The sequence below is a fragment of the Brienomyrus brachyistius genome, unplaced genomic scaffold (genome assembly GCF_023856365.1).
Source record: "Brienomyrus brachyistius isolate T26 unplaced genomic scaffold, BBRACH_0.4 scaffold57, whole genome shotgun sequence".
In the NCBI taxonomy this organism is placed as follows: domain Eukaryota; kingdom Metazoa; phylum Chordata; class Actinopteri; order Osteoglossiformes; family Mormyridae; genus Brienomyrus; species Brienomyrus brachyistius.
Window position 1 is genome coordinate 48,017 of NW_026042332.1, and position 15,641 is coordinate 63,657.

At 48.5% G+C, this 15,641-nt stretch overlaps 1 protein-coding gene across 3 annotated transcripts in view; it reads right to left on the reverse strand.

Annotated features, from left to right (window-relative positions):
- Nucleotides 1-15,641, reverse strand: part of gtdc1 (glycosyltransferase-like domain containing 1) — a 57,253-nt gene that overhangs the window by 31,749 nt on the left and 9,863 nt on the right. For 2 of the 3 annotated variants that reach the window (XM_049001278.1, XM_049001280.1), the window contains exons 2-5: nt 14,328-14,448; nt 12,325-12,569; nt 3,978-4,145; nt 1,696-1,869 (exon numbers count right to left, since the gene is read on the reverse strand). In XM_049001278.1, the coding sequence (XP_048857235.1) occupies nt 1,696-1,869; nt 3,978-4,145; nt 12,325-12,503 (521 nt within the window). In that variant the 5' untranslated portion in view covers nt 12,504-12,569; nt 14,328-14,448. The remainder of the gene's footprint in view (nt 1-1,695; nt 1,870-3,977; nt 4,146-12,324; nt 12,570-14,327; nt 14,449-15,641) is intronic. The other variant, XM_049001279.1, reaches the window with a different exon arrangement.

Here is a 15,641-nt window from a genome sequence, read left to right on the forward strand (position 1 = left end):
CCATCAGAGAATCCACTTCAGGCCATCTCGAGCTTACACAGTAGGGAAGCATTTTCAGAACAGCTACCGGCGTGTGTGCATTCAGGAAGCGGCACTCGTAATCATCTTCATCCTGAAACGACGACAACCTACTAACTGTCCCTTTGTTTCTGTCATACCGTTTACACGTAATTTTCTTTACATAACCGTCAAACAAAAAATGCTAAAAGATGGAGGCGGGTGACAACTGTCACGTCCACATGAGCGTTTGGGAAAGCGAGCGACAGATGAATGCAAACTTAAAAGTGACGAAAATTATTAATAACCTTGGTTTTTTTTTTTTTACTTTAGTGCTTTTTGTTTTTCCTCCTACAGACTGGACAAAACAGGAGAGCTTTTTTTTCCCAAATTCCGCAGGCGTGTTAAATGATTATCAGCCGTGGAAATGATCACTTACACTCTGTGAGTTTGCCTTGGATAAGGCGCGTTACTGATTGAAAGTGAGCCTGGGATCACTGCAGACAAGACACTTACAAACCTGAACCTCGAACCTGAACTCATGTCCTTAAAGGAAGCACACACACAAACGCACGCACACACGCACGCACGCACGCTAAGCCAGCTAGTCGAGGCACTATTTCCAGAAAATACCTTCAATCAAAATCTTCACTGAGTATCGACTACAACACACAGCTTCCCTCTTGAACTTATCAAGTTTTCAGGCCATAAACATTAGATATCAACTTCACTATCAGACATTCAGCATGAATTTCACAGAGGCAGACGCAAATCTGCAGAGATTCACAAACCAGAACAGCCAGAATGGTGAAATATTTATGACACAGTGACAGTCGGCAAAAATGGATGAAATGAGTGAAGTTGAAGGCGTCTTTCCTGAGTCTAAGTTACTTGTGTTTCCAGAGACAGACATTGGAAGGTATGAACAGTAAAGAGCAGGGATTTCTTTAAATGTTAAAAAGGTGAAAATGTTTTTTTTTTTTTAAAAAAAAAAAAGAACTGGTGGGAAAAATGTGTCAAATTCAAACCGATACCATCTTTTCATTCCTCTCCTTGAAAATAGTTTCACACGGTGGTTCAGCTATGAGATGGAAATCATTTATTCAGTTCACTACTGATGCTGTGATGTCATCAGGTTGGAGGAAATTGTGGCGTCTGTCTGTAATATGATACGGAAGCATAGAAAAGTTCCCAGGGTGCTTCTAAGGGCGAAAGAAGCGGCAGAGAAGAGGCAGAGAAGCCTGCTTTCGTCGTCTCCTTTTTTCTTACCGGAGAAATAAAACCAAAACCGATTTTCGAGTGACATAAGCATCGCGACTTTTTCTGAGTTCTTTGCTCAAAACGTGTGTGAGATTAACATTAGAGGAAACTGACGTGTACAGTGAACCTGAAATAGAAAAAATAATACAGGCCTTGCAAACACAAGTCAGGATCATGTACGGGACTCTGAAACCCAGCATCCGTAAAAGCGACAGGAAGAGCTTGGAAAATCACATTCATACAAAACAACATTTTTCAAGGAAGCAGGATCAGCCAGTTGCAGGAACAACTGGCCTTTAAGCGCCTTGCTCAGGGACCTAACAGCGAAGTCAGTCTGCTGACCCAGGGATCTGAACCGGTGTCCTACTGATCACAAACAGGACATCCTAACAATCAACATGCGGTCTGTCTACCATTGCAATGATGAAAAGGACCGACCTGCTGACGTCAGGGAACCGGAGGGGGAAGTAGAAGACGCGGCATTTTCGGCGAATGAGGGCATCCAGGCCTGCGGGCCGGTGGTCGGGCATCAGCTTCAGGAATGTGGGGATGGAGGTGAGGAAGGACTCCATGTTGAAGGACGAGTTAAAGAGCACGACATCTGCCACCAGGCTGCGGGAACGGGGGAGAAGCAAAGCACAGGATTAACGGCACAAAAGCACGGCAAGCTAATCTGGGCAAATTAAACACGAGATAGAAAATGCCAACATGGCGTCAGCTACAGCCCCACGCTGGCGTTTATCACAAGGTTTTTCAGCGGGGAAATGTACAAGGCGGCGCGGCGTATTTATAAAAACAGACGTTTAAAACAGATTTAGCCGCGGAGCAGTGGAGCGCCTGCAAAGCCGTTCTGCGGAAGCTTCCGGTTTTTCAATTATAAACTACAGAGTGGCATTCAAAGATTGGGGGGCTCATTAAGACAGAGAAGTTTGGTCTTTGATGAGCGTAATTAGCTGGGCTTGGCAGAGTAGAGCCGCCGCAGGAGCCCCACCCCAGTGCTCTGCTCACCTTCTCAGGACAGGTGGTGAGGTTTTACCCTGGGGTGGATTAAGTACTGAAATAACAGCAAGCGACCTGGAACAAATAATAATTATAATTCTGACAACAAGGAGGACGCTGCTAAGACTCGTTTATTCATTTGGGTACTCTTTTAGAAATATTACATTTACATATTCAGCAGATGCTTTTGTCCAAAGCGGTATACGTGTGAGGACAGCTCAGGGTCAGAGAGCAGGGTCAGGAAGTTTCCGGAAACCCTGCGAACAGCACGGCAGGCGGGCCTTGCTGAAGGGCACAAAGGTGAGAGCATTAATCTGCCAGTCACCGGATTCGAACCCACAACCATCCGGTTATACCCCACATTAATTCAGGCTAAGTAAGTATACCCAGTAGTTTGGCATCCGGCAGGTCATATAGAGGGAATATAAACACCACAGCCAGCAGGATATAGGGTGCCACTAAGGGGCTACCCTAGGTGCTATGTCTGTGATCAGAATGTCAGTAGTTCAAATCCCAGGGTTGACGAGGCCCTTAATACCAAAGTGCTCCAAAAAGAATGATGATTTGAATAGAAGCACATACTAAACAGATGTTAATAATGTGTGATTACTGACAACCTCAAAACAGACACTTTTAGCTACCCTCATCAAGCTAACTAGAATTATCTTGTGCCCTTGCACCATACAATATCCTCCGCAGCAGGGACGCACTCGCTACATTTTAAAAATGCCTATCTTTAATTACAATGCACAGATAAATAAAGATTTGAGCAAAGAAACATTTTGCCAATTTTGCCAGCGAAACACTCCTAAAGTTTCATTCATAAGGCCAACTTCAATTTGGAAAATCTGAATTCCTCATGTAAACACTAATAAACGATTACAGTTTGAAGTGGCCGTCTCCTTGCACATTCGTTTACTATCATTGCGATTAGTTACAGCGGCGCATTGTGGAAGAATGCAGCCGGACGAGCTGCCCTCGGAATCCACACCTCTGTCAGGTGGGGTCGTCACCGTCTTACAACCATTCATTGATTTACAAGCATTTCCACCTGAGCCCGCCATAACAGGGGAGAGGACACCTGCCGGCATTCAGCACAAAAAGGGCGAAAAAAGCTATAAAGCCATACCTATGAAAGGGGATGTCAGGCAAATGTTACCCGTAAATAAATGAAGCGAAACACACAACAGCTTAATCTGCGATAAAGATGTCAACAGAACTGCAACACAATCCAAGGAAAACACTGCATCCATAATATTCTGCTCCTTCGATTCTGAGCTCATATAAGAGTACAAATGCTGGCTGAAAGACACAATTAACCACAATCATACACCTTTAAGCAAACAAGAATAGTGGAGGCGACCATAGAAAGCACTGTGCACAATGAATGGAGATCCCTCACCTGTTACACATGATGCAGGTGAGGGGACTAGACCAAAGATTATGATGGATTTACATTTATTTAGTATGTGTTATCAAAGTGATTTACAATTGAATAAGCAGTGGCAGACAGTTCCTGGAGTAACTGGGGTAAAGGGTCTCGCTCAGGAGCCCAGCGGTGACATCACTCTGCCGACTCTGAGATCTGAACCGGTAACGTTCCGATCGGAAGTGTAGCGGCTTAACCTGCTGAACCACGCACTGTCGTGATGGAGTCTAAGGGGCGTTAATGTTTTATATTTTCAGAGAGTTAGTGGTGAGGTGACCGGCGGCAGTGGTACCATGAGAGGATCTGGTTATAGCCGAACTGGAAGTCACGGTCCTGGCACTTCCGGACCGGGTAGACCAACTGGTTCTCGTGGAAGTACAGCACCTTCCGTAGATGGCGGAGGTCGGGTCGCAGGGCGATCAGCTCGGCCAAGTTGAGCACGGAGCTGGAGAAGATCACTCTGAGGAAACAGAAGCGCCAGTACAAACAGCCTCCCAGGACACCCCCAGACCAGCACCCCCCCCCCCCAAAGAACAGGGCCAGTGTAGAGAGCCTCCTGAGACAACCCCAGACCAGCACCCCCTAGCACAGGATCTAGGCTAGCTCTGGTTTGATGTCAGTAACGGGCCCCAGCCTGTGTTTTGCTCTTCTTTCAGGCTCAGTGGGGCCTCGTTGTTTCTCAGACCCTTCAGGGGCCCCTTGGTGTCCAGGCCTTCCTTCCCATATCAAAGGAGGAATGTGCGTCCCCCCACCCTTCCTGGAAAGTAAAACACACATACATTCCCTCTGCAATGAAAGATTCGAGGAACAATTATGAGTTTAAACACGCAGAAGCCTCACAGCACCACCAGTGAGATATAACGTAAACGCTCGGGATGTGAGGGGCATAGGTGTACATAGGTGTGTGCAGGTCACCAAGGTGGGTAGGTTAACTGACAGGTCACAAGAGAGCACATTCGGCTGTCAAAGTGCGGTGGGGTGGATGAATGGAATTTTCAAACTAAACTGAGACATGACAGGATAGCGTTGAGGTGTTTGTCAGAAAATGTCTTGCATGGGAGTATTTGGGACCTGGGTGTCGGGATCCTAATTCGGACCCTGCTGCCTGGGTACTGAGGGTTTGACTCGCCTCCCCACTACCTGGGTATTGAGGCTTTGACTCGCCTCCCCGCTGTCTGTATGTCGGGGCTCTGACTCGCCTCCCCGCTGTCTGGATGCCGGGTCTCTGAATCGCCTCCCCGCTGTCTGAATGTCGGGGCTCTGACTCGCCTCCCCGCTGTCTGAATGTCGGGGCTTTGACTCGCCTCCCCGCTGTCTGAATGTCGGGGCTTTGACTCGCCTCCCCACTGTCTGAATGTCGGGGCTCTGACTTGCATCCCCGTTGCCTGGGTGTCGGGGTCCTAATTCGGACCCTGCTGCCTGGACACTGAGGCTTTGACTCGCCTCCCCACTGCCTGGGTATTGAGACTCCGACTCTGTCACTACTGTCTGGATTTCTGGGCTCTGACTCGCCTCCCCGCTGCCTGAGTGCCGGGTCCCTGATTCAGTTTCCACTGCCTGGGTGCTGTAGCTCTGGCTCTGTCGCTGTTGCCTGGGTGTTGAGGCTCTATGCATCGTATACGACGTCTCGAACATCCCCCACAGTGAGATGGCTGACTCTGGGAGAACCTCTTTGGTTGGTCGACCCCAGAAACAATGACTCAAGATTGAAAGCTTTACTGTTACATGAACAGAGTACAAAGGATTATACAAAATCCTTCCTTGCATAACCTCTTTGTGGACCACAATTTACAGATAAACGTGAAACACATCTGATTAACGAGGCACATTTCAGAACCCAGCAATGTCGAGGTCCGTGTCGCTGCCTCCATGACACTGACACTCATGCTGACCGTGTGGCTGAGCTGCCGCCACGTCCCCGAAACCGGAACAAGCAACGGGGCGAAGGCTGAGAGTTTGTTGACGATCCGCCTTTGACTGACTAAGGTCATACCTAATTAACAGAATATCTCCTGTGTAAAAATAGCATACCATTAATTTTTTTTCTTCATAAGTCTTAAAAAGGTTGACCTGATTTATAACGTTAAACTATACAAAGGACATTAAGGAAGAGATAAGAGCGTTAAGGCGGGCGTCGGGAAGTACACGGCGCTACATTTAGCAGGCCGCGGTCAGTGCGAGCGATACGGGTGTCACCACGGAAACCCGCAATCAATGACAATCAATTACCAGGTAATGACCCCTTTGCCCCCCCTCAGGGGAACGAGAGCGACGACGCCAACGGCGCGGCTTAACAAGCTTAGCGCTGTGCTAACACCACGGTCAACATGCAAAAATATAAACAGATACTAATTATTTTGTCATAATAAGGGTTTAAGATTCGTCAACTCTTTTGCATTGCGACAATAAAACGCCGACTTTCAAACATTATCATTACAAGCACATTAGATGGGCATTAATGCCTGTGGTGGTGGTGAGGGAGGGGGGCTATTAACACCCATCCCCACCAGTAAAGGGGCAGGAACCAGCCAAAGCAGATTATGTCCTCAAATCAAGCCAGAACGGATGATAAAGTCCCTCCACAGAGTCAATTACTGCATTTTCATTAAGGCACAGCATATTTTACTGTGTGTTAGTACAATAATATGGAACAGTGAATCTGGATTGACAAAGATTTATGCTGAATTGTGTTCTGGGCCGGAGCCAATCACATTCAAACCTTCAGAAGTCTTCAAAAGCCAAGTGGAAGTCTGTTTTGGAGACATCATTACAGTTAAATCATAATTTTCTGAAAGGGGAAGTGAGTGAGAGACAGCTTTATATTTTTAGCGTGTAGCGGAATGATGGGCACTATTTACATCATAATAATATGCTAATCGCCCTCTGAAACGCGGGTGAACTTTTGTGTCACAAAGGATGAAAATGGAGCATTAAAAGCCCAAATAATGCTAAGATAATTGAGTGTTTTCATGTTCTGCTCCGTTATTTTAAGAGTATTACCACGAGCGGGAAGGAATGCCAGAATATTCCTCCCGCAGCTGAAGTTTGCCGATTCCTGTAAACAATAATATAAATCTTCCACAGAACGTCACGACAGCTTGGCTCGGGTCAGGACAGTCGCAATGCGGGACACCTGAGTCCGGCACTTTCCGCGTTCTCCTTAGCATTTTTAGCAAGGCAAGTTTTTGAGCAGCAGGTTAATAACATTCTGGCTCGTTCTGTCTCTGTCACGCTCCTTAATTAAAAGCAGCGTGACCTCGGGCGGCCCTGGGGAGCCCACCACCCGTTTCCCAGGTACTCGTATGTCGTATGTTCCTCGAGATGGTTTTAACAGTTCGCCTCACCTCTGCCGCTACACGGCAGCTCCATGGAATCGCTGAAAGCCACACGGCCTGCTAATAAAACACACAGCCCCGTGCCTGTGAAGTGGGAGAGGCGGGGGATTCGTGAGGCTTTGAAGACCCCCCTCAGCCCTGCTCATCCATTGCCGCCCCAACGCCTTTAATGTGGCCAGCCCACCCAGCCCCGGCCCCCTGCACAATCACGCTGCTGTCCGCCCGCCCGCCCAGAGGAGCATGCTCGCCCTCCCCGCCTGCGGGACCGTGAACAAAGACGCCAACCCCCCGAGCCAAACGGCGCTTTGACTCGAACCAGATGGAAGTTCTCTATTTTTACCTTTCCTTGCCAAGAATAGTCTTAGGGACATCCTGTGCAGCTCGGGTGTGGAGCAGCTGGGAGTGCTCTGCACGCCGGTATGCTAAGGTCTGACTTCAAGGAGCGCTTGGACCTGAAGACATGAACGTCTCACGCAGACTCCCCACCTTCCTGCAGGCCGTGGGAGTCTAAACTCTGGCCAAATGGTGGAGGTGGCCCATCAGTGCCACCCCCCCCCCGCTGCCCTGGTAAGCTTCACCTCTGGTGCTACGTTGTCAGAAAGACCTGCTGCCTCAGAAGATGGGCTCTAGGTGGCGCCGATGACCCCTAATGGGTTGACCCATGCTATGGACCCTCAATAAGCTTTAAGCGCCTCGATCTTAGATGTGTTGCGTCCCAAGCCGCACTGCTGCTGCTAAGCTCTGCCCCGGAGACCCCACACCTGCGAGCTTTCAGGGGATGGCCTTTTTAAGTGCTTCCAAGTGGGTAACAAACGAACCCCCCTCCTTCCTCGGCAAATGAAAAGCAGATCAATGCCGCGTGAACAGAACTGATAGCCATCAGCGTTAGTGATTTTAATCAGATTAAAGCCGCGGCCCTGGGAGAGCGCCGCGGAAAGAAAATCAAAAAAGATGTTTCTGTGGCTCGTCTGATATGAGAGCCTGACGTCTTTGAGATCTTTGGCCCGGCCGATTGTTGAGAACAAAGGCTGTACCTTCGAGCGCATGGAGATGGGGAAATGGCTGAATGGGAGACGCGGGAGAGGAGTTTATGCTGGCTGCTTTAAAGTCTTTCACAGCAAGACAAAAATAAAACTCAACCATTTAAGCAACACTGCCAACAACAGAAGGCACAAATACTGGGATACTATGCTCCGTCAGAAGCGGTAAAATCTGATGAGAAAGCCTCCAAGAAACGTCCCAAAATCTCCTCCTGCCATGACGGCCTCCAGCTCATCCCTCTCTGCAGAATCATCGGGACCCGCCGGCACTTCCAGGACTGGCATCCCGAACCATGCCCGTATCTTTCTGCTTCCGGTTATGCTCCCGCTCCTGGCAGGAGAAGTCCATGGGCACCCTGCGTGCCAGGGGCTGGGGTGGGGATGCTGGAAATACCGCGTGTGACCTCCAGGGCGGTGCCATTCAGAGGCAGTGGGGTGTCACCTAGACAAGTCTAGCAAGTGAAAGATCAGGGGAAGATGACTTAGCGACCGTTACGTTGCATGCGATGAAGACAGAGGGCTGTGCGGTGCCATTTCAGTGATGATGAACATTTTAAATTGATTAACTGGGGCAATGTGTCACAGGAAAGATAAAAGAATTAAGAGTCAGGAGGCAGCCAACATCACACCCACGCCACTGCAATTTATGTACTGTGCGCCCTCACAGCACCATTTTACAAAGGAGCTGGCCTGTGACCTCAAACTTGCACGCTGCTGTCTCCCCTTTGTGTGCCGCCATCTGACCTGTCCCATTTAGGGCCTGTTGCTTGCAGTGCCAAGTTGCTAAGTCATCATCCTCTGATCCTTCACCCACCACACTTATCTTGGTTCTTATAAACGGCGCCACCCTGCAGGTCGCGAGCGGTATCTCCAATGCTCTACCCCAGAAAACAAGGCTCTCAGAGTGGCCCCCCACCCCAGCCCCCGGCACGTACGATGCCCACTGGCTCCCTTCCTCCAACCGGGTCGATCAGCTGGTCCCTGGATTCGTACACACCAGCGGGAAATTGAGATTAATTCATTGTACTTAATTCTAACCTTTTCTATAAGTCAAGAAGTGTTCTGGGTTATTTCTAATTTAAAACTGGAGCTATACCAGCCATTAACACTCGGATCCTTATTAACGACATTTCAGGGCAAGCCATAGCCAAGGGGCATGGTTTAAATATATATAATTTAGTATCATTTGCAAAGGAAATCTGGGTTTTAGAGAGAAAAAAAATAAAAAAGTTACACTAATTCAGTCTTGGCCACCATGGATTTCAAACGTGCACAGAAAATCAGCAATGTTTGTAAATGCCTTAATGAAGGATATGAAATGATGTTTCCATCAGGGTGACCGCCCCCCGGACCTGTTCCCCTAACAGTTACACTGAAACTGACCACCCTGTTCCCTGCTTGATCCCTCATTGCATGTTAATGATTAATGCATCTTTGCTCCAAAAATGCACAAAATGACATTATACCTTAAGCTGAAATGTTACTCCTTGATGCAGGAAATACTACAACAAAAGCCCTTAACAGACCCATCCAGACTGGTGTTCTGAGGACATTGGCACCGGACACCCAGCACGCAGCCTACATCCCGGACCAGCATCCTGATTTATTTAGGGCAGCAGTGTGTGACAGATTGCTGGGAGTATCCCACAACCGGGGAGGGCGCATCGGACCCCATGTTCGCACGTGGAGAAGCTTCTGGAACAGATAGGACAAACAAGCGCGAGCGATTCCCGCGTGGCTCGACAGGGGTAAACATGGCGCCGGCGTGGAGAGTCCCCGGTAAACACGCCGGCGTGTTGACATGATACGGGTGGATTTGTGCGCGGTAATTATCGCCCGCTGGCTTCGGGGGGCAGCGGCGAGGATCTGAGGCAGACGTGTGGGTACAGAAGCGGCCGCCAGTGGCAAGCCAGCACCGCGTGTGGGAGGCTGGCTCTCTGGGCCTCGTCTATTCCCTGGGTTCCTGTAAGCGACCCACACCCAGAAACTTCTCTCTTTCTTGTGCTTCTGGAAGGTGGGATGCTGCCTTAAGCGGGCTGCTCTCGGCCGCGGCTTTCTAGGTCAGCGCTACCTCCGCGTTGGACTAAATCCGCGTGCAGGTCTCCCCACGCCTCACTGAAATAATGTGCGGGTTTTCCCCACCATCCTTGACTTTGCTCCTCTCGAAACGCTCCTTCATCAGACCGCCGATCCAGACCTTCACAAACAGCATTTCCCGTAAACTGCTATGTGTTTATTCATCCGACTGCATTTCCCTTTGTATGTGTAAAAAAAAAAAAGGAATTAACAGCTTTGAGTGAAACATGCTAACTAAACAACAAAAAGAAACAACTTTTTTTATGGCCTGTAGCAGGTCTTTCAGTAACTGCCCCCTGAGACTCAGTGTGGTACGGGGTGTCCCAGTGGGGCAGGCGCAGGCAGACCTCCATATTCAATGTTCTCACCACTCCTCGGCACTTCATTTCGTCTAAAGCTGTCCTTATATCTATAGCGACCGGCCAATTTACTATAGCTAACCGGCCTCTAACATCGCAGGCAGCTCAGAAACAAATGAACGTCGACTTTTTGTCTTGTCCAGGTTTAGCTCAGAAGGAAGCAGAATTGCCCACAAGGCAGGTAAAGGAGCGACAGGGGGCAAGGGGTGGGCTACGATAGCAGTGGTGATGTCCACGCCGACACACAGCCAGCACCCTGCTCTCGACTACGGGACGTTTCCACTGACATTTACAGTAATGCTGCCTCTCGACGGCTGCCGTGCATCAGCAGTCGTCACCGCAGTGATCAGAATATAACTGAGAGTTTTCAGTTTTCATATCTCGGAGGTGATATAATGCTTCTGTTTTCCATTTTAACACACTTTGCGACGAGATTCAAACGTCTGAATTTTCCCCTTGCGCTATATTCTGTCTCGGATGATGAGAAAGGAAAGCCTCCCCCCCCCCCCCCCCCCCCCCGCTCTGTGGAACTGCAGCCCTAATGTCCGCTTGCCTGTCGATGAAAGTTTACCGTGTCATGCACGACCGGCTCTCCCACTCGGGAATACCGAGAAGAGCTGGCAAGCGCGGCGGATGCACGGCGGCCGGAAGGTGCGTGAATGCCGGGCTCGGCGAGAATATGCTTCATTAGGCTTTGATGCGATTTAGGAATTTTCAGAGAAAAGCACACAATCTTGTGAAGGGCCACATCCCGACATCTGAGGCTTGCAGGGCTGTGGAACGTTACCTGGCTGCAGGGGGCGCTCTGTTCGGCTAGCTGAGTGGACCGTGAGGTCACACAGATGTTAATTCGGTGCAGAGCCACATCCCTGCATAGCCGACAACTCTCTTCCTGTACAGGAAATACAGGACAGGGGGGCAGGGCAGCCCCGAAAAGGGGTGCAGGACTATTCAACGACACATCAGAGAATGAAACCCAGAAATGTTCACAATGTAGAAGCACTTTCACAGACTCCACAGGCATGTAACTCTCATGCTGTCTGTGAGCAAATATTTAAAACACTCGCAATAAAAATCAGGCCAAAGTCACTCTATTTACTTCACAGAAATAAACTCCTGAATTCGCCATAACATAATCCCAGGGGAACCTTCCTGATGAGTTTATCACTCACAAACTTTTATTTTTAATTTTTTTTTAACTTTAATTCCACTTGGTGTATTTCTCTGAATGCTAAACAGCTTCAGGGAAAACCAAATTGGTCTCACTGGTTTTTCATTTTTATTTTAATAACAATGATGGGGGGGGGGGTTCTCACAGGGAACAGGAGTTGGGGGGTGGATAAAGTGGGGGGTGGCGCACAGACCATCCTTATTACCATCCTGCAGCGTGGCATGTCTGTGCAAGCAGCGTGACCTCATTCCGGTTACTCTGAAAGGATCTGAGGAGTTGGGACAGGTGGACGGTCTTGGAGCCACTGAGCCTAACTCACACCAAATGAGGGTCGAGGCTCACTGCGTTCCCGTGAAAGGACGGAGCAGGGCGGCGATGGGCGCCGAGAGGGTGCGTGCGTATGGTGTACAGTGAGCGCAGCGGCTTGACCCATGATCAATAACCAGCAGAGTGAAAACACTTATCAGACAGACAGCAACTTGACAAATAAGGATGGCTGAGTCAGAGCCTTGCAGTCGCTGGGGTTTCCCCGCATTTGCCAAAGCCTCAGCCTCACCCGCTGTTTCTCGGTAATCGAGCAAAGGCATCTTGCCGTGGGCCGGCTGACGGCAGGGAAGGCCGCAGCAGTGGGCGGATGGCGTTGGATAGGCACGCTCACCTGTATGTGGTGCTGGCCGGGATGGCCTGCATGAAATGCACCGCTGCCGTCCGCGCGCGCCAGTGCCACTTCTTGGCAGGCAGCGTGTGCAGGACGCAATCGGACAGCTCTTCCTGCAGGAGGTCGACCAGCTGCTTGTGGGAGCCCCCATAGAAGGGCTCCACCAGGAGGATGCTCATGGTGGATCTTCAGCCGTGGCTCGGAGAAACTGAAGCTTGGGCTCCGACCTCAAGGGCGAGTCAGATCTGAGAAGGAAGATGGAAAGTTAAGGGACCGGGCCTGTGAACTGGAGGTAACAGGGTCAAGTCCTAGGTAGAAAGAAAGCAGACCATTATGAAGGGTGTTGTGCGAATCAGCACGTTAGGGCACTGTGCCAGTCATCAGAAGGTCGCAGGTTCGAATCTGAGGGTCGTCAAAGTGATTTCTGCGTCAAGCCTTTGAGCAAGGCCCTTAACCCCCAATTTCTCCAAGCATTGGTTAATCTTGCTTTCTCAAAAAGTCAAAGAGGGGAATGCAGATAAAAGGAGAAGGATGACAACCCCCACCCTCCCATTTGCTAGCAAAATTACAGCTAAAAGAAGAAGCAGGGATCAGAGTGTTAAACCCTCACAAACTGTCATCAGCAAGGTTAGTTCCTCAGTCGGGGCACTGACTGACAGACAACAAATCTGAAGCACATTTTTACTTAACTGGGGACTAAGTTAGCAAATGAGTAGATATATCAAGCCGCTTCGACCGTAAGCATAATCAATAATTCTTGCACTGATGCCTTTGCACCATTTTTACGTCATTTGCAGGACACATTCCTTTCTTACTGAATTGATAATCAGTGAGTCAACAAGTGCAGGCATTCAGATGAGCTCAAACTCACCACATGCCTACTGTGTCACCAAATGCAGTTTCTGCATTTTTTTTTTATTAAAAGCAGCTTCTAAAGCAGTCAAAGTAAAAACAAATAAGTACTACCTCTTCAGATGGTCTTTGCCAAAGTACAAATTGTATTGTTAAACTGACAAAATGTTTATGGTGATTCACTCTTGTTTTTAATCACTTTAAAACCCAGTTATACTCTATAAAACGGTCTAGATGCTGCATGTGAATGGGAAGCTCTTTTTTTGTGATATGTGATACACATGCACCCTAAACAACTGCAATCTACCGGAAATCAGCAAAGATTTTTTATAAAATTACAGGCAAACTAAGGTGGGCCACAAGAACGGACACAACTGAACGGTGATGCTGCTTAAAATAGCCTTAAAATAACAAAAGAAAACAGAAAATCACCCGCAAACCAAAAATACCCAGCTCTGTTCAGAAGATTGCCAAATCATAGCTGCCCTTTAAGATCTCTCAGAAAATATTATGTCAACATGCAGTTTTCATTCGATATTTTAGGAAAGTATGGTAGCCTTGGGAACTCCCCCATGCATCAGCACCAGTGATGCAGAAGCAGGCGACTCGAACAACCCCCACTGTATCATCCGAGAGCAGATCTTCAGCTCGTCGATACTGTACGGCTCTGAAAGCGGAGGCGGGGGAGAAGGTCACAGTGACAGCACGCTCCCACGCTCCGGGGATCCCCGCCACATGGCAGCCGTCAAGAAACAGGCATGTGACAACAACACAGGTGGCAAAGCACCCTGAAGCCGGGGGACCTTCAGTGGAGGCTCGGGCTCAGCACGGGCTGAAGAATTCACCCGAGGGGAGTGCTCGACCAGTAGGGAAGCGGCACAAGGAACAAGGGTGGGGATTCACGCACGGCAAGCTCACATCCATGACCCACCATGCTTTTTAACTGCCATTTGTACAAATAAAGGTACATTGGAATGCATTTGTTTTCACATTTCCCATCATGCTATGCGACAGAAAAGTACAAAACTTGGGGTCAGAGCACAGGGTCAGTGGGGATGTGGCTGCTACAGTGACCATGGGATTCAAAGCAGCAACCTTCCGATCACAGGCCTAACCCGCTTAACCACACACCACCCTCCTGCAAACCGTACCACTATTGGTGTCTTTCACTAGCAAAAGACTTCCTGGCAGGGCAGTGCAGATGATGTCACTTCCCAGACGCATCGGGCCTCAGCCATCACCAAGCCTGGCAGCTGCCAGCTGCAGATCAGCCTTTGGGATAAAATGGAAAATGGACTTGTTATTACATCACGTTTATTTAGTCGACGCTTTTATCCAAAGCAGGGTCAACAGGTTCCTTGGGAAACTGGAGGATAAGGGCTGTGCTCAGGGGCCCAATGGTAAAACCACTCAACTGACCCTGGGATTTGATCCAGCAACCTACTGATCAAAGGCACTGAGTTCTAACCTGCTGAACCTCACACAATCCAAATAAATACCATAACGAGGCCAAAAAAGAGTTCATTCCATGAGGGGCTAATGATAGGGACTTTCTTAAGGGTAAATAGGTTTGAAACAGGTGAGACACCTACCAAATTCAACATCTCTTTTCTTCTACCGGACAATGGCTGTAGGTTCACCATGACTTCCACTTCAGAATTATCACAGAAAACAAATGACATTCAGGACTGCTGAATGATGATGTAATGCACCCAATGATACATCTTCACTTCAGCTCACAGGAAGACTGGGCCCGAAGTACTGCGAGAACACTTTATAGAGTGAGCCATGATTACCGTAAGTATCATAATAGTGTAACAGTGCTGTTTTACCAGCCTGCTGCTTAGTCTGCTGCTCATTCCTGTTCTGGCTGCTGTCAGTTTTCCATGTGTAACTGTAATCCGTAATATATTCCAACCTCACATGAATATTCCTATGGCAATGGTTTGGTAATTACAGTTCAGTGACCTTTGGACAAGTGTCACAAACAGCATTAATAATCCAGATGAGAGCAATTCTTATGAATATTCCACGGCTCTTTATAATGGCATGCGCTTTTCAGACGGAATGTTTGAACTTTGTTTTATTTTCTCCACTGTTTGATTTCTATAAAATATCGCATCACCATAAATAATTCATGTCAATTAGCTTTTCATCTTCTAAGACACAAACTCATGTGATCCTTTTAACAACTATTTATTTCACACTAAAACAGAAATCTCCCCCAAGCACATCCCTATCGCCCGAGGACATATTTCTTAAATAAAAGCAGCAGATCTCTGCATACCTAAAATTAGCATATTAAAGGAATGAGAATTAGGCATCGCAGCCTAATCACTGCCTACCTCTACTGGAACCCCAGCCTCTTTAGGGTCTCCCCTCTGAGCGGGCCGCCACACTCCGGGCATTAGTGACGCATATCTTCCCTGCTTCATTATCCTCAAAACTATTCAGCCACTCAACTA